This window comes from Hemitrygon akajei, chromosome 25 (genome assembly GCF_048418815.1).
Source record: "Hemitrygon akajei chromosome 25, sHemAka1.3, whole genome shotgun sequence".
Taxonomy (NCBI): Eukaryota; Metazoa; Chordata; class Chondrichthyes; order Myliobatiformes; family Dasyatidae; genus Hemitrygon; species Hemitrygon akajei.
This window is the reverse complement of record NC_133148.1, coordinates 14,895,967-14,920,585: the sequence shown is the minus strand read 5'-3', so window position 1 is coordinate 14,920,585 and position 24,619 is coordinate 14,895,967. Positions and strand designations below refer to the sequence as shown.

Sequence of the window (24,619 nt, the reverse complement as noted above, 5' to 3'; positions counted from 1 at the left end):
TTTGCTTTTAAAGTTCAGATGACAGGTACAAATGCACGAACGAGCCTATCCGTCAAATCAGATCTCGAATCTAATCTCCACGAACCGCTAGGATCTGAATAACCTTAGTAATTTGCCCTATATCGTTGCCCCTCTCGTCTCCCTGCCATATTTGCGACACGTGAAAAGGAAATAATAGTATACCATATATATTAATGAAGCTAATATAAAAAAAACTGGAAAATGTTTTACTCTTAAGGGCAAAAATAAGAACACTCATGTGGAAGCCAAGAAGTTTTCATTCTGAATTTATTTCAATATAATGTGGCGTACAGAATAAATCACTATCTGCTATCTATTCCGCGATTTACTAGCATCTCTGAAGTACTACATTCTCAGAATCAACGTAAAGTTAAACAAATTCTAATGCTATCGAGAGCTCATCACAATGTTATCGAACAGATGAAATTAATGGAATATTTCATTTGCGGTAGGATAATCTGAAGAGTGAATGCTATGCGTGGTCTTCAATAAATCAGCAAAACGGAAACTCAAACAGCTACGCAGTAAGCAAGAAACACTTCCAAGCTACTAGTCATCAAATCAAAGATGATTAGACGCACGATTTAAAGCTGTCAGTTAGAACAACTGACACGTTAACTAAAGTAGGTTTACCCTTGGATTTATTAATACTTCTGACTATATTTGTTTGTAGCGATGGATGTCCAACCAAACAGCTATAGGTGGTTCCCTTCTCCCAGTCTTCTGCGCTGATCCTCAGTTTGCTGGTGACCGAGTTAGAGCCGTTTTCCTTATCGCTGTTAAACTGGATGGAGTATCCCGAATGCAAAAGGGTGTCATTAGCCATCCAACCGACGTATATATCTTCTGGATAAAAACCGGTCACGAGGCAAATTAGGGTAGCTGCTTCCTCGGCTAGAATCTCCTCAGCTGATGGGTACAAGAGGTAGGCTTTAGGGCGGTGCATTTCAGTAACTGGAAGAGAAAAATATATCTTAAATTAGTTTCATCTTTGACTTGCAGATTTGTATCTTCACCAGACTCCGGATGTTCAACTATCAATAAACTCAGAAATTAGATCAGTTTTTCAACTCAAGACATATCGGCTCCAAATATAAATAAGGTGTTGCATTTGCTCTTTGTTATTAAGATACTATGTATAGTTTTGCAGTTTTGTGCAGCTTCTTTTCTACGTTACCACGGGTGGACATTTTTTTCTTCTGGATTGCTGTTACGCAACGGAATGGAGGAGATTATATTTTCAACTCTATTGACTAGTTCATGAATGTCACTGCCAAAAAGTTTATTTGATGTGCCTCAAGACGGCAGTTCATTGCGCTTACCCTTGGACTTTTTGGTGGCGGTTTTCAGTGGTGTTGGCAGATCACGGTATTCTACGAAGCACAGGCATTCGTTTCCACTGTTCCACTCCTCTGCACTGATCTTCAGTTTGGTGACGATGACGGATTTACTTCCCCTCCACTCTGGACCGCGAGTCTCTACTCCGTTCATTCTCCGACTCCCATTTACTCGCCAGGAGACTGTGACGTCCTGTAAATCTGTGTAAACCACTTCGCACACAATTGTTGCTCTCCGAAGCATCCAAATCTCTTCAAAGGAAGGTTTTTTTATGATGGCATTAATGTCTGCCACAGGGCATTCTTCTGGCAAAAAAGTGGGAATGGTTATATTCATTCTGTGATGTTTCAGATGTGGATAATAACAACTATAACCAGGCCGGAGTAGCTCATAATCCCACTTACTACTCATTTCTCTGTGACAACTTTTTCTGCTTCGCTAATACAGCTATACTTGCCTTATCAACCTGACTCCTCTATCTTCCTTGTCTGATATCCTCATTGACTCTCCCGATTATAGATACCACAGTGCAAACAGTATACTGACATGACTTTAACAGTAAGTATTTTTCCCATTCGGGGATGCAAACGTTCCCCCTTAGATTTTCAAACTACTGAGGGAAAACGTGGCCTCCTTCAAAGGTATTCACACAAAATGAGCAAAAGGTTTGTCTTCCAGTCCCCAGTGTGATTCTAAAAGAAGTTGATCGAAAAGAACTATTACGCGGAAAGTTATACTCAGTTAAAACTGCAGTACTTTCTCCATTATGGACGGAGTAACATGCTCTTCGAAATAAGAAAACAAAATATAACATGCCAATGAATTCTAATAAAGAACATGTTGTGTGATTAGCATTCAATACATCATTACTTTATGAACCGTGGACGGACTGCCAGTCCTTTAATATTTTCGGTCATATTTTGTGGGAGTTACTCCACTAGAAATAGGAAAATTTGCCAGTAACGTGAAACGGAAGCGGCCACGTTGACTCCGTAGGTTACCACGTGCCATCAAATGTAATGGAACCACGTATTCGAAGGAAGCGCTTGCCACTTAATTGATCTTGAAAATTATAAAACTCTACTGCGATGTATGAGCCGACACCTGCATTATTTACCACCCAACACATTCCAGAAAAAATATAAACTGTGATATTAAAATACAGTAACATTTGGAGGATCAATTCAGTTTCATATGTGCACGAGCCTTTAGTAATTTTGCTTTATTACTTTTGTTTCGATTCTCGATGCAGCTAGTAAGTTCATTGTTTACCTGTCTTGCATAGAAAATGTGAGCTATTTTCCTGAATTGCTTCAATGCTCCTGGTGAAGCATAATTTTCACAGCTGTTGGGTAGCGAGTTACAGAATATAAACCCATCGAAACTGAAAGGAAGGTGCCATACTCTATTTCCAAGTGACACCCGCGTATTTGAAGCCCCAGTCCATCATGGTATTTTGTGTTTGGATGATACTGTCAGAGTAGCACGGGTGAATAAAAGCAGTCCATTTTGTGCATGTTAAACAGTACAGCAACCATGTACCAGAAGCGAACCCTTTAAGGGTTTACGGCCCTAAAGTCTGTGGCGAACAGGATATCACGGTGATCGATACTGGGGCCTCAGATACTCTGAATCTATTTCAAATATATTACTGGGGGATATACTGTAATATGTCTGTTTACTGGGAATACAAGCTATGTGGCATCGAGGGCTGTGGGAATGATTCTGGGAGAATTTGGTGGGATTTACACAAGATAAGTAAATTGTTAAATACTCAGCTGATTGAATGTTACGTGGAAAATGTGAGGATACCGACCGAGGAGAAATAAATATGACGATAGTATATTTTATGAATGGTCGGAAACTGGAAAATGTTGGTGTTCGGAGTGGTCTGAATGTTCTTGTGCGTGAACCATTGAATATGCGGAGCAGATTGTTAGAATTTATTTTAGTTATTGTCTAGAAATTATGTCGTAGAAATCTCACTTTGCAGTCGGTGCCAGCTTTAGGATATGATATCGATCTTCCCGCAAGAAGACATGGACTGCTTCACTTGATGAGGCATTGTGATTGGATTTGTTCGATATGCTTACATAAACGATCATCTGTGCTTATCATGGAAAGGAGTTCACTCATGAAGCTCCTGAAGGGTACTAAACTGCCCTAACCATCTAATACGACGATGTCATTGTGCTTGTATAATTGATTTTCATTATTTTCTTTGGTGCAATTAGTGGCTCCGACCTTTGCCAACCAACAACACGGAGCCACGGTAGCGCGACGCTATTACCGCTCGGAACGTCTTGGAGTTCGGAGTTTAATGCCTGCGCTGTTCTATAAGGAGTCTGTACGTTCTCCCCGTGGAATGCACGGGTTTTCCCCAGCTGCTCCAGAGTCAAAGAAAAACCGGGTTGGTTAGTTGGGGTCATTGAGAAGCATAACTCGCATGTGTGTGTATCGCAATGGAATACATGGAATTGCAGATGCATGAGAGAGGAGCTTGTCCAGGTAGATTGGAAGAGGATATTGGCGGGGATAACTGCAGAGCAGAGATGGCTGAAGTTTCTGGGAATAGTTCCACAAAGCGCAGGATTGATATGTGCCACAGATGAAGCAGTTCTCAAATGGCAGGGGTAGGCAACCGTGGCTGACAAAGGAAGATAAGGACTGCGTACAAGCCAAGGAAAGGGAATATAAGGTAGCAGAAGGGAGTGGGAATTTATATGATTGGGAAGCTTTTAAAATCAAACAAAAGACAACTAAAAAAAGCTATAAGGGAAAAAGTGAAATTTGAGGACAGACTAGCCAATAATATAAAGCAAGATATTAAAAGTTTTTTCAATTATATAAAGGGTAAAAGGGAGGTGAGAGGTAATATTGGACCATTAGAAAATGATGCTGGTAAGGTAGTAATGGGGACAAAGAAATGTCAGATGAACGTAATGTGTATTTTGCATCTATATTCACTGTGGAAGACACTAGCAGTGTACCAGAGGTCCATAGGCATCAGGGAGCAGGAGTGAGTGCCATTGTTATTACAAAGGAAAAAAGTGCAAGGCAAACTTAAAGTTACATAAGTCACTTAGGCCAGATGGTCTACATCTCAAACTCCTGAGGGAGGTTGCTGAAGAGATAACGGATGCATGGGCCATGATCTTACAAGAATCACTTGATTCTGGCATGGTCCCAGAGGACTGGAAAATTGAAAATGTCACTCCACTCTTTCAGGAGGGAGGGTTATAGGCCAGTAAGCCTAATCTCAGTGGTTGGGAAAGTGTTGGAATCTATTATTAAGGGTGAGGTTTTGAGGTACTTGGAGAGTGATGATAAAAAGAAGTCAAAGTAAGCGTGGTTTCTGTGAAGGGAAATCTTTCCTGACAAGACTTTTAGAGTTCTTCGAGGAAGTAAAAACCAGGGTGGACAGAGGCGAGGGTGTGAATATCATTTACTTGGATTTTTAGAAGGGGTGTGATAAGATGCCACAATTGAGGCTGCTCAACAAGATAAAACCCTATCACTTTACCGGAAAGATGCTGGTATGGGTTCCAGAATAGCTGACAGGCAGGAGGCAGTGAATGGGAATAAAATGATCCTTTTTCTGGTTGGCTGCTGGGGACTAGTGGTGTTCCTCACGGGTCAGGAATAGGACACCTGTTTTTCACATTGTTTATCAATGGTTCACATAGTGGAATTGATGGCTTTGTGGTAAAGTTTGCGGATGATACGAAGAAAGGTGAAGGAGCAGGTAGTGCTGAGGAAGCAATGCAATTGCAGCAGGGCTTAGAGAAATTGGAAGAATGGACAGAAAGGTGTCAGATGGAACACAGTGTTGGGAAATGTATGATAATACATTTTGGTAAAAGGAACAATAGTGCGGACTATTATCTAAATGGGGAAAAGTTTCAAATATCAGAGGTGCAGAGGGACTTAGATGTGCTCGTGCAAGACAGCCAGAAGGTTGATTTACAGGTTGAGTTTGTGGTAAAGAAGGCCAATGCAACGTTGGCATTTATTTCGAGGGGAACAGAATATAACAGCAAGGAGTTTCTGCTGAGCATTTATAAGGCACTAATCAGGCCGCACTAAAAGTATTGTCAACAGTTTAGGACCCAATATCACAGAAAGGATGTGTTGTCATTGGAGAGAGTCCAGAGGAGGTTCCCAAGGATGATTCCAGGAATGATGGGGAAAACATAATGCAGAGCGTATGGCAGCTTTGGGACTGTACTCACTGGAATTTAGAAGAATGCGAGTGGATCTCATTGAAACCTCCCTAATGTTGAAAGGACAAGATAGGGTGATGTGGAAAGGATGTTTTCTATGGTAGGGTATCGAGACCTGGATGGCACAGCCTCAACATTGACGGGCGACCCTTTAGAACAGACGTAAGGAGGAATTTTTTCAGCCAGAGAGTAGTAGATTTGTGGAATGCTCTGCCACAGACTGCGGTGTAGGCCGCCCGTGCATACAGTTAGGGTGGAAGTTGATCGTTTTCTGATCGGTAAGGGCTTCAACGGACATGGTGAGAAGGCAGACATATGGGGTTGAGTGGGATCCGGGATCAGCCGTAATGGAATGGCGGAGCAGACACGATTGGCTGAATAGCCCAATTCTGTTCCTATTTCATGGTTTTTTGGTCTTACTGTAAAATTTAACCTACAATTAGGTTAGGGTTAATCAGGGTTGTGCAGCTTTTGGTGTGGCGTGGATCGAAAGACAGAAATAGCCAACTCCATGCTGTATCGCTAAATGAATGTTCACTGTGTAATGGGATCTAATGGTCCAAGTAATTGACAGAACTATATTGACTATGCATCTTCCTGTGAATTTCATTTCAGTTTCTCCATAAAACGGATACGTCTGAAATCCTTAAACTTCCCGCAGATAGTCGTGGATGATATTATGTTTTGTTGTGAGATCCAGGCCGAGGACCATCAACACCATGCGAGAGAAAAAAACTGACAAGTCGTCAGGTCGGAAGTGTTCCACTCAGATGTGTTTTCTCCAGTCCAGGTCAGATGGCTGCTGATGGTACGGAGGATTTCAATACTTACTTTACTAATCGTGGAATTGAATTTAGGAGTCGAGAGGTAATGTTGCAGCTATATACGATCCTGGTCAGAATCCTCTTGGAGTACTGTGCTCAGTTCTGGTCGCCTTATTACAAGAAGGATGTGGAAGCCATAGAATGGGTGCAGAGGAGATTTACAAGGACGTTGCCTGGATTGGGGAGCATGCCTTATGAGAATAGGTTGAGTGAACTTGGCCTTTTCTCCTTGGATCGATGGAGGATGAGAGGTGACCTGATAGAGATGTATAAGATGATGAGAGACATTGATCGTGTAGATAGTCAGAGGCGTTTTCCCAGGGCCTAACTGGTTGCCACAGAGGTTTATGGTGCTGGGGAGCTGGTACAGAGGAGATGTCAGGGGTAAGTTTTCTACAGTGGTGAATGCGTGGAATGGGCTGCCGGCAACGGTGGTGGAGGCAGATACGATAGGGTCTTTTAAGAGGCTTTTAGAAAGATACATGGAGCTTAGTAAAGTAGAGGGCTATAGGTATGCTCGTAATTTCTAAGGTAGGGACATGTTTGGCACAACTTTGTGGGCAGGAGGGCCTGTATTGTGCTGTAGGTTTTCTATGTTTCTATGACTCACATCAGTTAGTTGGACCTACATTTCTTGATTTATTCTAAGATATAGGGCAGAATAGGGCCGTCCGGCCATTCGGGCAGCGCCGCCAGCAACTCCTGATATAATCCTGGCCTAATCACTGGACAATTTACAATGACCAATTAACTTACTAACCGGTAAATCTTTAGACTGTGGAAGGAAATCGGAGTAATAGGAGGAAATCCACGCATTGCACAGAAAAGACGTACAAAATCCTTACAGAGGATGGTCCCACCCAATTATTCACGCCGACACATCAGAGACTCATCGTTAAACCATCCTCCGTTACCTGTCAATTATTAGTATGCCAATTCGTGTGTATTGATTATACTTTAATTGAGCTTAAAAAAGTTTGTTTACAAGTGTGACCCATTAAACAATCTCCTTAGAATATAATCAGAAACGCCAAGAATGGGCTCCATTCATATTGTCATTCAGCAATTAATGTCCGTACATATTCCTTCAGCTTTACCCTATTTAGCTCCTATTGGTGAGACAAGTTAATATTATAATGTATTTTGTCTTCGCAGGTTCAACAGTGATCCGTTTACATCTTATGAATTTTAGTTGGCGCTCATCTATGTTATTTTAGCAGACCATCAGAGAGGTCCGATTACTACTATACTACTTTACAATGATCGTTCCACTCTGCTCATTGCAGGCGGTTGATGCATTTTATCTTTTGTCTGGGATATCGAACACAGAATGGATGTGTGTATATTGGCCAACCTTACTTACCTTTCGGAGTCCTGATGTTTGCTTTCACAGTAGATTTTGAAGGTGGGTGCGTGATGACACAGGAGTATCTTGCGTCCTTCTTCCAATCGGCTTCAGTCAAGTAAAGGAGGCTTCTCGTGCTGAAGGTCATGTCCTGTTGAAGTGCCGTGGAGAAGCTGGTAGCGTTTGAGTGGAACGCAGCTCCGTCCTTCTGCCACAAAACGGTTATGTCATCGGGGTAGAATCCCGTTATCGTGCACGTGAGTATAGCGATACCCGTAGTTTGCGTCTCCTCTGGAGACGGTGGCAAGAGGCGTACCTTTGGTTCCAATGGTTTGGCTGCAAGAGAAAGTCAACCAGTATTAATCTCCAAAAATTGTCTTTCTGAAATGTGGTTGCAATGAAACGGTGCAAGTACTCAGCTGGACTTGTAGGATCTGCGGAGAAGAAACATTGCTCCCCTTTCTATTTGACAAGGTTTCTATCAATACGCTTGTCAATTTCTTTAAGACTCCATGGTGAGCAGCCTACTTGTTAGTGAGCTGCTAAGGGTAATGGTGACAATAACTTTCTGTTCGGAATTATGCTACCTGCGGCGTACCACAGTACTGTGATTTTTGTTGTTTGTGATAGAAATAACGATTTGTATGAACATATAGGAAATATAATTCCTGAGGTTATGGTTGACACTAAACTTGCTGAATCGTGAGGCTTGGTGTCTAAACCTGTGACACGACACGGATCAAATAGAAAGTTACACGATCGGCGGCAGATGAACTTTAATGGCTCATTATTAAGAAACTTTTATGAACAGAGATATACTGAAGTTCAAGTCCATAGTATACAGAAAATGGCAGCACCACTAGATGGAATGTTGGCAAAAGAACATGACATACTTGCCTTCATAGATCAGAGTTTAGCATGTGAAAGTTGGGAAGCTCTGTTTTAATTTTACCAAACACTCGTGCACTCGCTTTTGAAATACGTAGTTCAGTTCTGATCGTCACTTTATAAAATGAATGTCACTGCACTGGAAAGAGTGGATATCATATCAACTGCATGTTAACTGGACTGGAGAACCTCAATTATGGGGAGTAATTAGGTAGGCTTGGCTTGTTTTCTTTGGAGTGAAGGGAACTAAGGAATGACCCGATAAAACCATATACAATTATTAGCGACAAAGATAAGCTAAATTGACCACATCGTTCCTTATTACTAGCATGGAATCCAAAGAGAGCATATGCTTAAGTTAAGATAAGGAGCTTTAGGGAAAGGTATATCAAACGAAATGGCTGATATCTTGATCGTGGTCACCATATTGAGAAAGTATTTGGACGATCACTGAAATAGGAAAGACAAAGATTGTTTTTTGTTACTGCACTTTGGATTGAGGTAGACGTGAAACAGCATTTAACATGGGTTTCAGAGGGACAACTATATTTCCGTGTTGTGTCATTTTATGACTCTACGACGATTGAGTGTGGTAGCGCAGGGATACCGCTATTAGTATGTCTGACACAAATCACATTTAATTTAGGTTTTTCAATTCTCATGTCGATAAACATGTAGGTACTAGCTACGTTGACTACTGTAACTTATTCCTAATGCGGACGTTGAGGGTAGACTCTGTGAGGAGTTGTTGAAACTACAAAAAGATTTAAAAATGTATAACTCCTTAGTGCCGATGCACACAGTTTTACTGGGCCGAAGAGGCTGCTCCTATGTTCTAGGACCATATGTCTCCAACATTTCTGCTAACAATGCATCGGGGGAATTTTATTGGTGACGTAATTGTCGCAACGCCCGTCTTATAACCATATAAAATAGTCATATAACCATATAACAATTACAGCACGGAAACAGGCCATCTCGGCCCTTCTAGTCCGTGCCGAGCGCTTACTGTCACCTAGTCCCACCGACCTGCACTCAGCCCATAACCCTCCATCCCTTTCCTGTCTATACACCTTTCCAATTTTGTTTTAAAAAATGACAATATCGAACACTTCTACTGGAAGCTCGTTCCACACAGCTACCACTCTCTGAGTAAATAAGTTCCCCTTTGTGTTACCCCTACACTTTTGCCCTCAAACTCTCAACTCCCCTGAGTCTTCCCCTGAATTATGTATTAACTTACGGCTCTACCAGAGGGCAACTCGCTCACATTCATGCCTGTTTTGCTCTGCAATCTGCTGCCTGACATCCAGCAGTTTCTGTTCCTCTTTCTGCATCTACACTACTTTGCAGTTCGATTGTTCTTATTGCACCCACCTTTTGTGTTTCGTGTCCGTTTTGATAACGGAGTATCTAACTGATTGTCCTGCACCGAGCAGGAGTATTCTACCCCGCTGTCCCACTCCGCAACGCTGCTGGTCAAACGGCCGACTGTCATGTACTGGCTTCCAATCTTTGTTGCCTGTCCTGTTTGAACACCATCAGCCCTTTTCTTTCCACCCACTGTCCAGGAGATGGAAACCTCAGCTGGAGTTGTGGTGATCACTTCACACACCAGTGTGGCAGTTTTGTTTATCCACATTTCTTCAACGGTAGGATCTCTGAGTAACAATGCAAAACCTAGAACACAAAATTGAGAGGATGATTTATTGATGACAAACCTGAAACTTAGCAATAATTTCAATTTAATAATAAAGAAGGGTGACGGATACATTCAGACTTTCCCTGAAAGGACGACAGTGATAAAATACCGGAGTAGGGAAAGGGTCAGTGGCTTGTGGCAGAATAGTCAGAGGTATGGAGCTAGCCAGAGAGGCAGACTGAGGGAGGGCAGAACACAGAAAGCTAGATCGTGGAAGCGATTATTAGATGGAAAAAGGTGCCAAAATATGCAGCGTCTAAGGTCATTCCATGTATTTATGCAAGAATGAAAGACCAGTTTAGCACAAAGTTTAACGGTTTGAGTTGTCGGGTCGTTGCCTCAACTACTTTCTTCCTTTCATTTATTTATTTTCCAACACTTTCATTATTGCATGCTGATTCCAGCCAGAGATATAACATATCCGTAAAATTTAACGTGCAACGACATTTAAAGAGGAGCGCAGAATATCTTTCATCACCCTTTGCCCGTGATCCTCTTTTAATCATTTATTATTATATTTTAATTTTCCTTTACTGTGCCTATTGCCTTGTTTATTAATTATTATACTGTCTTGCTCTGTTTTGTGCACTTTACAGAGTCCCGTGTAGGCTTGAAGTCTGATGTAGTTTTGTGTTGTTTCACATAGCAGCATGGTCCTGGAGGATCGTTGTTTCGTTTTAACTGTGTACTGCACCAGCAGCTATGGTTGAAATGACAATAAAAGCTACTTGACTTGACTTGATTTGGATTCCTTAGAACCGTTTAGGATACACAAATTCTATTCGATGCATTAACGTGATCGGAAATCAATATTCACTGATGCAACATGAAATATTTTGACTACTGCTTCCAAGATTTGTTTGGAATTCTTACCTCTGATATTTCATGTTTGCTGACTAAACGTTCAGAATCAAATTCCAGTCTGTCCCTTATCCAAACTTTATATTAACAGACATCTCAATCTTTACTAGTGCGGTTCTTTTTAAATCGCGTTGATAAATGATCGCAACCCAAGAACTGTAAAACTGAGGATGAAAGTGGAAATATTTCACTTGTAAGTTGGGAACTCCCTCTCACCTGACTCGGTTCGTATGTGTTTGCGGATGTTGCTGCTCGTTGCAGAGTGGGATACGTGGCACGAATACACAGCACCACCGGCCCATTCATTCAGCGGCACTTTGAGCACACTTGCTGAGGTAAACGTTCTGTTTGATGTTTTAACCGGAGGACTGGTGGTAAAGGCAGAATGTACGGCTTGTCCGTTTTTCTGGCAGATCACTACGATGTTTTCAGGTAATTGTGTTTTCAACACAAAGCTACACTAGACTACGTGAAACCTCATGACACAAATCAATTCCACAAAATACTGTGCCTTTTGTTTGTCAGTTACAGAATAGACTGTAATACAGTAAGTACTGGAGAGTTTAACATCGGTAGCTGAGCGAAGGGCGCTGAGTAGGCTACGGTCAATTATGGATAACTCTGAACATCCTCTACATAGCACCATCCAGAGACAGAGAAGCAGTTTCAGCGACAGGTTACTATCGATGCAATGCTCCTCAGACAGGATGAAGAGGTCAATACTCCCCAATGCCATTAGGCTTTACAATTCCACCGCCAGGACTTAAGAACTTTTTAAAAGCTATTATTAATGCTTTTTGAGTTAGTGATTTAGATGCATATCATATTTTTTACTGAGTTAAGTATTGTATGTAATTAGTTTTGCTACAACAAGTGTATGGGACATTGGAAAAAAGTTGAATTTCCCCATGGGGATGAATAAAGTATCTATCTATCTATCTATCTATCTATCTATCTAGACAAGATTGATGTTTGGTGCGATCGGTTGCCTTGCTAAAATTAACAAAAACAAAAGACATACGCTACTAATTTGGTTAGATATTTATCACTGTCCTGCAAAATATTAATCTTCAGAAACATCGTTGAAATGATTGGATCAATTTTACGTTGTTCTTCGTGACAACGTGCTAGGCATAATACAACTGCAATACTACTTACATCTAGAACTATGTTAGCGCTTCTAAGACGTTTAGTCTGAAGGGGCGACTTAAACAACGGTATTTCATTCAGTATAGTGGTATCAGAGCTTGCAGTGAATATTTCGTGTACCTTGAATTGTACTTTATAATTACGCCTGATAAACCCTTGTCCGTTTCAAAGGAGCTCACGAAGCAACACAGAGAAGGAAGATTGAAAATCTAGCTGCCAGAATAAAAATCTTTCACTCAATGTCAGCAAGACCAAGGAGCTCATTATTGACTACAGGAGGAGAAAACCGCGGGTCCATGAGCCAGTCCTCATCTTGTTAGAGAATCACCAACTTCAAATTCCTTAACCTATCCTGAGTCCAAGCTCATAAGTGTCATTAGAAAGATAACGCAGCAGTAGAATTGCTTTCTTAGAAGTTTGAGAAGATTCAGCATGTCACTTAAAACTTTGACAAACTTATATAGATATGTGGCTGAATATACCATTGGAAATTCCAATGCCCTTGAGTGGAAAGCCTACAAAAAGGTTGTGGATACTGCCCAGTTCATCGCGAATAAAGACCTCCACACCATTAAACACATCTACATAGATCGCTGTCACAGGAAAGCCGCATTTATCTTCGAGGACCACCATCATCCGGGCCACACTCTTTTCTCGCTACCGCCATCAGGAAGGAGGTACAGAAGCCTCAGGACTCAAACCATCTGATTCAGAAACAATTACTACCCCTTCACCAGCAGGCTTTAGAACCAGAAAGGATGCCTTCACTCAATTCATTCACCTGCCACTGATCCTTTCCCACAACCCACAGATCATTGTAAAAAAAATCATCTCATGTTGTCAATATTTATGTTTATTTATTTATTATTGTTATTTTATTTACTTTTTAAAATTGAATTGCACAGTTTATGTTTTGCCCATTGGTTGTTCATCTTGATGTGCACGGGGTTTCATTGATTTTATTCTGTTCAATAGTATCAATGAAATTCATTATTTGAATACCACCAAGAAAATTAATTTCAGGCTTGTATATGATGACGTATATGTACTTTGATTATACTTTGAACTTTGTACTTTGATGATCATGATGTACGTAATACTCACAACAAAAAATATGAGCAGTGCACTGCACCTCAGTGTGATATGGCAATTGTCCCGTATTGGACTACAAAGCCCTCTAGTGGGTGGTGAAAACTGCCCAGCGGATTATAAGCACCCAGTTGCCCACCATTGAGAACATCTACCATAAACATTGCCTGGTCTGTGCGAAAAGCATTATCAAGGATGCACCTCAGCCTAGCCAAGTCTCCTCCCATCTGCTAGGTGCTGCAGGAGCCTCCGCTCCCGCACCAGCAGGCTCAAGAAGAGTTTCTTCCCTGAGGCTGTGACTCTGCTGAACCTCACATCACAGCGCTAAGCAGAATTGCACCCATATTGAACTGTCTCAGGACTTTTATATTTGTGTGCTGTAACACTTTTTATTCACAGTTACTTTGTAAATAATACCATTCTTTCGCACTTCTGGTCAGATGCTAATTACATTTCATTGGCTTTGTATCTGTACTCGGCAAAAGGGCAATAAAGTTGAATCTAATCTAATCTAATCTGAAACGTTACCAATCTGTCCATAGCACACAACACTGTATTTTATAATCTGCACAATTACGATTTTCTCAAACTGCATCTTGCTGTTGATGAGTGTTGAGGTGTACTGAATGTGGGAATCAACATGGCAAGTTTACAGTGTGCCCGCTGAGCTGAACCTGGCATCAGATAACATTGATCATTATACCACATTAATTCTCCAAGTCCACCCTTCCCATTAAACATCCCGTTTTACACTACGAGAGACAATTTCCAGTACCCGGTGGGATGAAACTGAAGCAAACTTGTGAGAAACATCGTTAGTGTCAAATCAAATTAGCCAGGAATGTGCTGGGCAGCCTGCAACAATCGCAGTTGCCGGCACCGACATAGCATGCTCACACTCAGTAACCCTAAGCATACGGCTTGGGAATATGGGAGAAAACCGGAGCACCTGGAGGAAACACACGCAATCACGGAGAAGAAAGGACAAACACCTGACAGACAGGAATTGAGCCCCAATCTTACAGCCGACATTGTAATAGTTTTATGCCAAGTGCTCGCTAGAATCACGTGGTTAGGGGTTGGGTCCCGAATATTTATAATTAGTCTAAACGATAAGGACGAAGGAAACGTGGATATTTAGAAAGAGGTTTGGAGAAGCAGAAGGCACATGATAACTCAGCAGTTAGCGCAATGCTATTGCAGCTCGGCCGGTCTTATTTTGGAGTTCGATTCCAGCGCCATGTCTAAGGAGTTCGCCCGGTCTCCCCGACACCGTGTGGGTTTCCTCCCGATACTCTCATTAACTCCTATAGTCCAAAGACAGACCTTTGATTAGGTTAGGGTAAATAGGAGAGTTACAGGGTGGCGTGACTAGTTGCAAAAGGAAGTCCTTATAGTGCTGTATCTCTGAATAAAATAAAAGCAACAAACGAAAAAAAATAGAAACAAGTGTTTCGATCTACCGAACGTGTGCAGAACTTGTACAAGTTACTTACACTGATTCTACATGAATCCATTTTGGTTTATTCGTCTCCACAATCACATCAATTCCACCCAAGTTCTATCATTGTTCTAAGCACTGTGAACAATATTCTTTTGAAAATTAACTAACCAGCTGCACAACTTTCGGATGTGGCAGGAAACTGGAGCATAAATATGAGATCACTCTTTTATGACAGAGTCTAGGTAAAGTTTTCTTTTCTCTTGTAGTGTATTACAAATATTGGAATTACTTACATGCAGTAGAAAGATATTGCAATACTTTTTAAAGGAGAAATGGATGCGTACATACAAAGCAAAGGACAATCACATATCACGGGTGGGGAGTGAAGGCTAGAGCTCATAATAAGACTGACGACGGTGAAGTGGAGAAGTAGGATTCGCGACGGGATGGCCAGGTCCATTTCCTAATTTGTATATTTGCATTCTTGCCTTGAATGTTCATGTCAGCAAAAGAGTCAGAAGCCAAGGATGAATAGAGTTGGTGGGTAGATTTAATTAAATCGTTGGACTCGTTGAGGGTAATGGGATGAGGAATCACATCCATAATGTTGCTGGGGTGATGAAGTCACTGTCTGAACGGTGCGTGCAGGAAATAACCATGATCCTATTTGGAAAATACATGGATCCCTACAGTTTGCTGGATGGAGGAGGTTGGGCTCACAGAGGATACTATGGGATTAAAAGCTTCATTCCTTCTGGGCTTTCTCACGCATGCCTGTGCCAATAGCCACCTCTCAATCACCTGCACAGTTTACATGAGGTGGGCAAGTGAACAAATAAAAACGAGGAAGCGACAAGCAGAGCAGTCATTGTGTGAGTGGACCAGTGTTGGAGTGGGGAGGATCTGACTCACCAGGCTTGAGTGACAACACGCTTGGGCAAGGCAAGTATCTGGTTATTTTCTTCTTCTACAATCTTCCTCGGTTGGTACGGAGAGCAGTGAGGATTGCTCCAGGGACGTGTTGTGTTCTTTGTGTGAGAATTGGAACCCTGGGAGACCTCCAGCCTTCTGGATAACCACACCTGCATCAGTTTCACTGAAATGCAGCTTCTCAGACAACGTGCTCGTTGACCTTCGGCTCGTACGGGAAAATGAGGAGGTGAGACATAGCACCTACAGGAAGTGGTCACCCCGAAGCTTGGTGACTGTCAGGAGAAGGAAAGAAAATGGGCAGCCAATGCAGAATACCTCTGTGGCTGTTCCCGTCAATAATAAGTATACCACTTTCGAGTGTGTGTGTGTGTGTGTTGCACTACGACGACCTACCAGCAAGGGGAAACCGCAGCGATAGGGTTTCTGGCACTGCATCTGCTGCTATGGTTCAAAAGGAAAGGGGGCAGAAGAGGACTGAACTAGTGATAGGAACAGTTGACACCAGAATCTATGGACACGATAGATACACCCAGATGGTATGTTGCTTCCTAAGTGCAAGTTTGAGTGACGTCTCAGAATGGATCCAGAGGATTTTAAATGGGGAAGATGAGCAGCCAGAAGTCTTGGTACACAGTAACACCAAAGGCATAGGTAGGAAAAGGGAGGAGTCCTGAAGAGAGAATTGAAGCCGCTAGGTAAAAAGCTGAAAACCAGGACCTCTAGTGTTGTACTGTACTCTCTGGAGTTCTGCCTGTGCTACGCCACAGTGAAATTCAAAATAGGATGGTCTAGCAGATGAATGTATGGTTGAGGAACTAGTGCAGGGGCACTGTTGAAGATTTATGGATCATTGGGATCCCTTCTGGATGACCAACACAATAGGAGCGTGTTTGGGGATCAATATACTTGCGGTAATGTTTACAAGAGCTGTTGAAGAGGGTTTCAACTAACTTGGCGAGGTGATGGGAGACGGTGAGATAGTGCTGAGGATGTGGCAGCTGGTATGCAAGCAGAGGCAGTGTGCAGCGGGATTTTCAAGAAGGTCAGATAGATGATTGGGCAAAATTACAGTCAGTGAGTTGCAGTGTAACAGGGAACAAATGGAAAAATGTTGACTAATACTGGACAGAAGATCTTATATCTGAATGTATGCTGCTTGCGAAACAAGGTAGGTGATTTTTAGCGCAGTTTGAGACTGGCAGATATGAAGATGTAGGCATCACTGAGTCATGGCTGAAAGAAGATTATAGTTGGGAGCTTAACGTCCAAGGATACACATTGTATGGAAAGAACAGACAGGTAGGCAGAAGGGATGGTGTGATTCTGTTGGGAAAAAATGAAATTCAGTTCTGAGAAAGAGGTAATATAGGAACGAAGATGTAGAATCGTTATAGGTAGTTTAAGTGGTTTTTAGACGATGATATGTGTTTCTAAATAAAATACATTTTATTCTATTCCAGCAATGTATCAAGTTGTTTTCACTACGAGTTTATGATTCAACTTCCCTGCCAAGTATCAAATGATTAAAATACGGTTTATATTTCTGGCGACCCCCTTGTGCACTATTTCATCTTCAAACTTCTTTCATACTTGGGTTCACTTTACACACTCAATCTTCAAATATTTGAACCGATGAAAAGGTTTTCTCTAATATAGGTAGCGCACAACAATGTAGGTCGTGTCTGCGACAGTGGGAAGCTATTCGGCACTCAAATATATGAAAAATCGCGTTATATCAATGCATTAGGTAATACTTTAAAGTTACTGTCGGGGGAGGAGTGCAGCAGGTCGAGGGTAATTGATGTGCTTCGATTTGTAAAAATACTCCAAGTTCAATTTTCTTCTTTTAAGCCAACGGAAGACTTATCTTGGGAGGAAAGGCGCGTATTTAATTTCTTCTGGGACATCTCAGCGAGTTAGCATTTTTCTATTTGCAAAAGTACATTATCATATTGCGCGACACCGGTTGCATCATTTAAGTGAGAATCTAATTGCCCTTCTCATCGGGGAACATATGCGCTTGCCCAAAATGTAATAAAAGATGTCACTTACCAGCTTTCACAGTCAGATTTGTGCCACCTCCGTCTGTGGTACACAATGATTTACTTCCTATTCATCCCAATGCGGAAAGTGATCATTAAAAGTGAACTATAGAGGTAGGTCTTCCAGAATAAGACAGAAACAAAAGGCTTAACAATATATTCTATTTGTCAATGGGTTTCAATTTCTTTCAGTTTTCATCTGCCTTTCTGTTTATTCGGTGCATTAAAAGGGCTTGTGATATTGAAACGGGAATTTTGGTGATTAAGCACCAAGGAATGTAGGTGGAATTCAACCCAAAGAAGAAGTATCTTTTTAAAATTATGTCGAGCAACATCCAGGAACGTAAAGGCACAGTTTGTAATCCCATTTACAAATCGACGAACAAAATAAAACTGTCCCGGAGGTTTGTGCTGTGGCTTAGACTACTGTGGCACTGCTTTGACACATCATTTCACGTGAGCACAATAACCTCACTGTTGTAAATAGTGTTTAAATCCGTCAAGTAATCCTATACCTCCATGATATGAGGGAACTGGACATGAATAAATAGGTTTTATTGGCTTCCGTCGATAATAACTCTCAGCCAGGCAGATATCAAGGAAAATATCAAGCTTTGTTATTCATATGATTATAACATTTATACTGCAATTATACAAATATGTAGAGCAAGGCTCCACTATGCGTACCAGTGTCTGGCAGAGGCAGAATGTTTGGCAGTGAAAAGTTTAAGTCGCTGAAGGAATGTCTTGCATTAGTTTTGCATTAAGAATTGCGGAAGAGATTTATGTATGACGGGGATTGAAGATTCATCACTGTGACACGTTTGTTGACACAGTCATTGATGCTAGTACTAAAAGGTTCCTTGTACATCAATACAAGATCATGTGGTCAAGGCGCAAATTACAATCTTGCTTAACGCCGTTTTTATTCCGCCCAGCTACTTTTATAGCCAATAATCCCTCGAAAATAGCGTCTGCATTGTACAGTTCAGAAACGGGTTAGCATTGTCCTTTCTCCAATTACCAAACACATTGGTGATTTTTGAATTGCAGAGTCCGTGCTTTGGATCACTGTGGCACTCGTTGTCTGACACAGTGGTTCATTCAGTAGCAATAATGTCTCCATTTGCATAACTCTGGAAGGACAAAGTGACGCTGCACCTCCAACTGTGCCCACTTGGGTATGTGCGGCAGAGTGACTGTCGCTAACGTTTTATAAACCAACCCTCGCTCTACAGTGTAATCCGTTACTGCTCAGCAATTTTCTTCTCCAAAAGACTGAAGCAATCATAGTTTCTCGCGTGAAAGATTTTCCAACGTATTTGAATTGGCTTGTGCTCAACTTCGTTACTGTGTTAGCATGGCAGAAATACGTGGCATCTGAAGGGAGGAAAACACATTTAATCATCACATATCTGAAGCAGTACAGGATTTAACATAAAATAAAAATTGTTTATGCAAAGGCAAAATAGTAATCATTATTCTCTTTAAAAAAGAACTGCACGTACTCGGTAACCACGCGAAAAATATCAAAACACACAAAATATTCATGGTTTCTTCACCACCAGAAAGCCTGTTAAGTAGAGAAGGTTCCAGACATCAGCGTCGGCTGTCTGTGCAACCTTGTGAAGGAGCGAAGTCTTTATAAGCCTCGAGAGTCTGGGCACATTTGCATAATGCAGAAGGCGTATCAACTGCGATTATAGCTCGGTTAATTATATGTATTATATCCGATATTTCCAGAATTACATCGGTGAAATATATGAGCATTAACGTATGGATAGAGATATAGAGGAAGATCTCCATCCGCACTGAATGTATTTCCATTCTTCTTTGCTTTATTATCTGGAGAGGGCTTCAAAAATCTGTTAAAAGCATCCATGAGTAACCGTCAACTTGAGACAGCAAATGCACTAAAAGCCATTAGTTTAATCACCATGAATAACTAAATAATATTCCTGTTGTTGCAGATTTCTGTCTTGCGGTCCTTCGTCTGTTCAACATCGGTAGTCAACATGAATCTGAGGCCAGCCGTAGTTATAAAACTGACTTTAAGTTTATTGTCAATGGTGGTGTCTTAGAACTTAGTGACCTCGCTTGCAGTGTATGTGCGTAATAACAAAGCAACACACAAGATTCTGGAGGAATTCGACTAGACAGAAAACATTACTGCGAAGGAAGAATTCAGATGTGCCTAATTTAGGGCAATAATCCGGGTCATCTATGGTCAGGGAAAACACCACAGCAAGATTTAGGGACGAAGATCCTGTCAGGTTGTTTACTTTAAAGATATTTGTTCAAAATTCGAATAACATGGTAAAATACGACACACATTCCATTATGAAGTGAAGGGAAGAAGCAGATGGGCAACGAATGTGTATAATTATCAAACTCCGAAGGTCGATGTTACTCATAAAAATGTGTAACTTGAATAGAATATACAACTTCTAAGGAACCTTCGATGGCGACAGGCGTGGGAAATTTAGTCAATAAGAAAAATAAAGCATTCATAAGGTTTAGGAGGATAACATCGAACAGTGATACCGAGAAAATATAAATAACCCGAAAAGACGTTCAGTATTAAATTAGGAGATAGAGGGTGTTATAATCCTATTTTGGCAAGGCGGACATAGAACCACTGACAGAAAAAGTAGGAAGCACGTTTTTGGAGAGACAGCAGTGCGGTTCTAAATGTGTATTTTGCGTCGGTTTTCACCAAGGAGAAATCTTCACAGGATAGTGAGATCAGAGTGGTGCATACTAAGATGCTAGGAAATTTTAATAAGGAAACAGATAGCGTTAGATCACTTTAAAATCATTACTTTGAAGTCTTCTGGGGAGAGGCGATAGGTGTATATACCGTTGACCAACAACTTTGTTTAAGTTCAAGTTCATTGTCATTTGACTGTACAACCCAAATATTATAACATTCAGTACAGTTAGACCACCGTGCTTCAACATAACAGATATCACACAGCACGGCAACCAAAGTATTATACTATAAAATAGTTAATAAAATATAATTGAAAGTGCATGTTGTAAAACGCAGCACAGGTAACCAGTAAACAGCTCTCAGTCCTAGTAACGGGACCTCAGTTGTGGCAGAGTATTCATAAGTCTCACAGCCTTCAGGGAAAAAGCTGTTACCCTGTCTGGCAGACCTATTCCTGACGCTTCTTTACCTCCATCCGGATGGAAGTGGGACTAAGAGATTGTGGGATGGGTGGTATTGATCCACAACAATGCTTCTGCTAAATGTCATATATGGGTTGGGGTGGCTTGTGGGAGACCCTCAATGATCCTTTCAGCTGGTTTTGTTGTCTTCGGATCCTGCGCCCTGTTGCCTTGGAGCTTTGGTACCACACAATGATGCAGCCAATATGACATTCGATGGCACTTCTGTAGAAAGATGTTAGAATGGCAGCGGGAGCCTTGCAAGCCTCAAGTTCGCATGAAAGAGCTGCCGTGCCTTCCTAACTAGTAAAGAGTTGTTGTACGTCCAGGGTAGATAGTAAGTTACGTGCACACTGAGAAACTTTGCGCTCTTGTATCTCTCTCGATGGCACAGCCAAAGGTGTGCCATGGAGAGAGGTCCACCTGTCCTTCCTGAAGACCACAATAATCTCTTTTGACTTATCCACCTTGAGGCTCAGAATGTTATTCTAGCAACATTTGACATGCCTCTATACCCCATCTCTGAATGCTGATTCGTGATTGTTGCTGATGAAGCCATCCACTTTAGTATCATCAGGGAAGCTGGTGATGCAGGTTGAGATGCATCAGGCAGTGCAGCCGTGAGCCTGAAGCGTGAACAGCAAGCTGAGAATACAACCATGGGGGCATCAGTGCTCAGCATGATGGAGCTGGAGATGTTCCGGCCAACACGGAGTGATTGGGGTATTTCCATCAAGGCGTCCAAAGTCCAATTACTGAGAGGGGTGTTGAGTCCCAACGAGGACAACTCAGCCACCAGCTGCTGAGGGATGATGATATTAAACATCGAGCTGCAGTCAGTGAAAAACATTCTGGAGCACGAGGCATCATTTTCCAGCTGGACAAGAGTCCATGCCACCATCAATGGCATATCAGTTTGAGCTGTAGGCGAACTGGGAAGGGTCCAATGCAGCTAGGAGGCAGGATTTTATGTATTCCATTACTCAGCCGCTCAAACCACTTCATGATTAATAAAGTCAGTGCCACCGGGCGACAGTCGTTTACATCAGTTATCATTGCTTTCAGGTGTATCGGAATGATGGTGGATTCCTCGAAACGTGCAGGGCCAGTGGACTGTTTCAGACAAATAGAAAGATCTCCGTTAAGATCCCTGTCAGCTGGGCCGCCCAGTTCCTTAGTGCCTGCCCAGGTATGTTGTCCAGACCTGCAGCATTGTATTGATTTACCCTAGATAGGGTTCTCCTCGCCTCAGCTGCCGCCAGTCATGGTGCCTGTTCGCCGGAAAGAGAGGGACCTTACTATGATGTTGCATCATTTAATTGGTCAAATCGTGGATTGAAGACATTCAACCTATTAGGAAGGAGGACATCATTGTTGTTGATGCACCGTGTTGACTGACAATTGGTAATGCTTTGTATAAATTGTAATTTTGCATCTCAAGGAAGGTGTGTGTAGCCAGTGTTGTTCCTTTGTCCAAGAATGAATATAGCGATAATCTGGAAATAATAGATTGGTGGGTCTCATGTCAGTGGTAGGGAAACTAACGAAGATGATTCTTAGGGACAGAATATATGAGCATTTGGAAAAACATGGCCTAATTTGGGATGATCAGTATGGCGTTGTGCAAAGGCAGATCATGTCTGAGTAACATCATTGAGGTTTTCGAGAAGATGGAGGTGCTTGGTACAGATAGAGATAGAATATGTCTACGTAGGTTTCAGTGAGATATTCGACAAGACCATTCTTGAGAAACTCGTATAGAATATTAAGAAGCACTGCATCCCGAGTGACTTGGCCGTTTGCATTCATAATTGTGTTGCCTACAGAAGATGGAGTGTAGTAATCAATGGCTCTTATTCTAGTTGCAAGTACGTCACTAATGTTCTTCTGTTCTAGGACTTTTGATGTTTGTGATTATATATACATACACATCGCTTTAACACAGTACTGGAGAAACTCAGCAGGCCAGACAGCATCTATGGCTGTGACCCGAAACAGTGACTGTACTTTGCATGGATGCTGCTTGAACTGCTGAGTTCCTCGAGCATTCTGTGTGTGTTGATCGGATTAACGATTGTTGTCGTGAAAATGACTTTTGAAATGATGTCTTGGCACCGGATAGATTGAAAGCAGCACTCTCCAGTAGATTATGAATCTAAACTGTGGCTCGCTAATTACAAGGTTATATTTAAGTGAATTGGGCATTAATCAAGGAAAGTTTAGTAGATTCAATGCACGAATCAGAACATATCTTCATGTTCAACATATGCTTGGAGAGCAAAATGAAGGGAAGACGCTGCGTGTTTCCGAAGAAAGATTGATATGAAGAGAAATGTCTGCCTTGCTCTGGGTAAAAATCAGAATGAACTTGTTACACTACGTCACCAAATCCCCAAATTACAACTTTTCGGAATGTAGAGTGCGTAATAGGAAGAGTGCTTCAAACAATAATGCTCATCACGTTTGTATTTCAACTTTGCATAAAGCTGTTGGAATCTTTGATGCTTTCACACCAAATTGACATTGTAATTCTTTGAGGAAATATGTTCCATGCCTTACAGTCTTATGGTCTTTTATATCTAAAGCGTTGAACTTTAAAAACGATGTGCATCAGATAATCAATCGAAAGGCTCTCCCACATATTTCAATTGTCTTTCCAACTGAGGACTCACAAAGATTTTGGCAGGGGCTCTATTTGCCATTAGGCTTTACAATTCTACCGCCAGGACTTAAGAACTTTTTAAAAGCTATTAATGCTTTTTGAGACGGTGATTTAGATGCATATCATATTTTTTTTTACTGAGTTAAGTATTGTATGTAATTAGTTTTGCTACAACAAGTGTATGGGACATTGGAAAAAAAAAGTTGAATTTCCCCATGGGGATGAATAAAGTATCTATCTATCTATCTATCTATCTATCATTATGATCCCGCCAAGACAGTGAGCAGAATTTTACTCTTGGTTGCTTCTTGTAAACATGCAATGTAGTTGAGCCAATATATATCCGATTCTTTAACTTCCTAGTTCCTCTTAACACAAGAACACTTACATTATATATTCCTTTCTCAACTTTCCAAAACAAAATGATACTTCTCACACTGTCCAAAAATGTTATTTATTTACCCAAATCCCAGTCTACCTCCGAAGCTCGTTACTCGCATGTTTATTCTTTACTACATTCTGGAATATTAATTGCTGTTAGTGACAATCGACTGAATAAATTGCACGGACGAGGGAACCAAGATTGGAGACCATGTTACGTGATAAAGCCATGCCAATTTCATGGCACTATTTAAGGTTGCAAAATCTTCCAACGGGCACAACGAAATACTTTATTATCATTTGAAACTAATTGTGCTATCCACTTCAGTGCAATGACTAAAGAGCAGAAAGATTTGAAAACAAATTGAAACCAATATTCATAATTTTCAGTGTCTAACAAGAACACTTTCGATTGATGGTATTGCCGTGACTTTAAATATGTTTATTCATGCAAAAAGCCAGTCTATTTCTTAATTCGTGGTACCATATTATCACTGTCTTGATGTAACGAGGTTGATGCTTCAAAGCTGTACATGGAGATTT

General features: G+C 41.3%; 1 gene segment (V, D, J or C); it reads right to left on the bottom strand.

The window, feature by feature from the left end:
- Positions 1-271: 271 nt before the first annotated feature.
- Positions 272-18,887, bottom strand: LOC140716191 (Ig heavy chain C region-like). The segment is given in 5 exon segments: positions 272-975; positions 1,344-1,664; positions 7,770-8,087; positions 10,017-10,319; positions 17,870-18,887. Coding segments are annotated over 4 exon segments (1,287 nt in total).
- Positions 18,888-24,619: the final 5,732 nt, after the last annotated feature.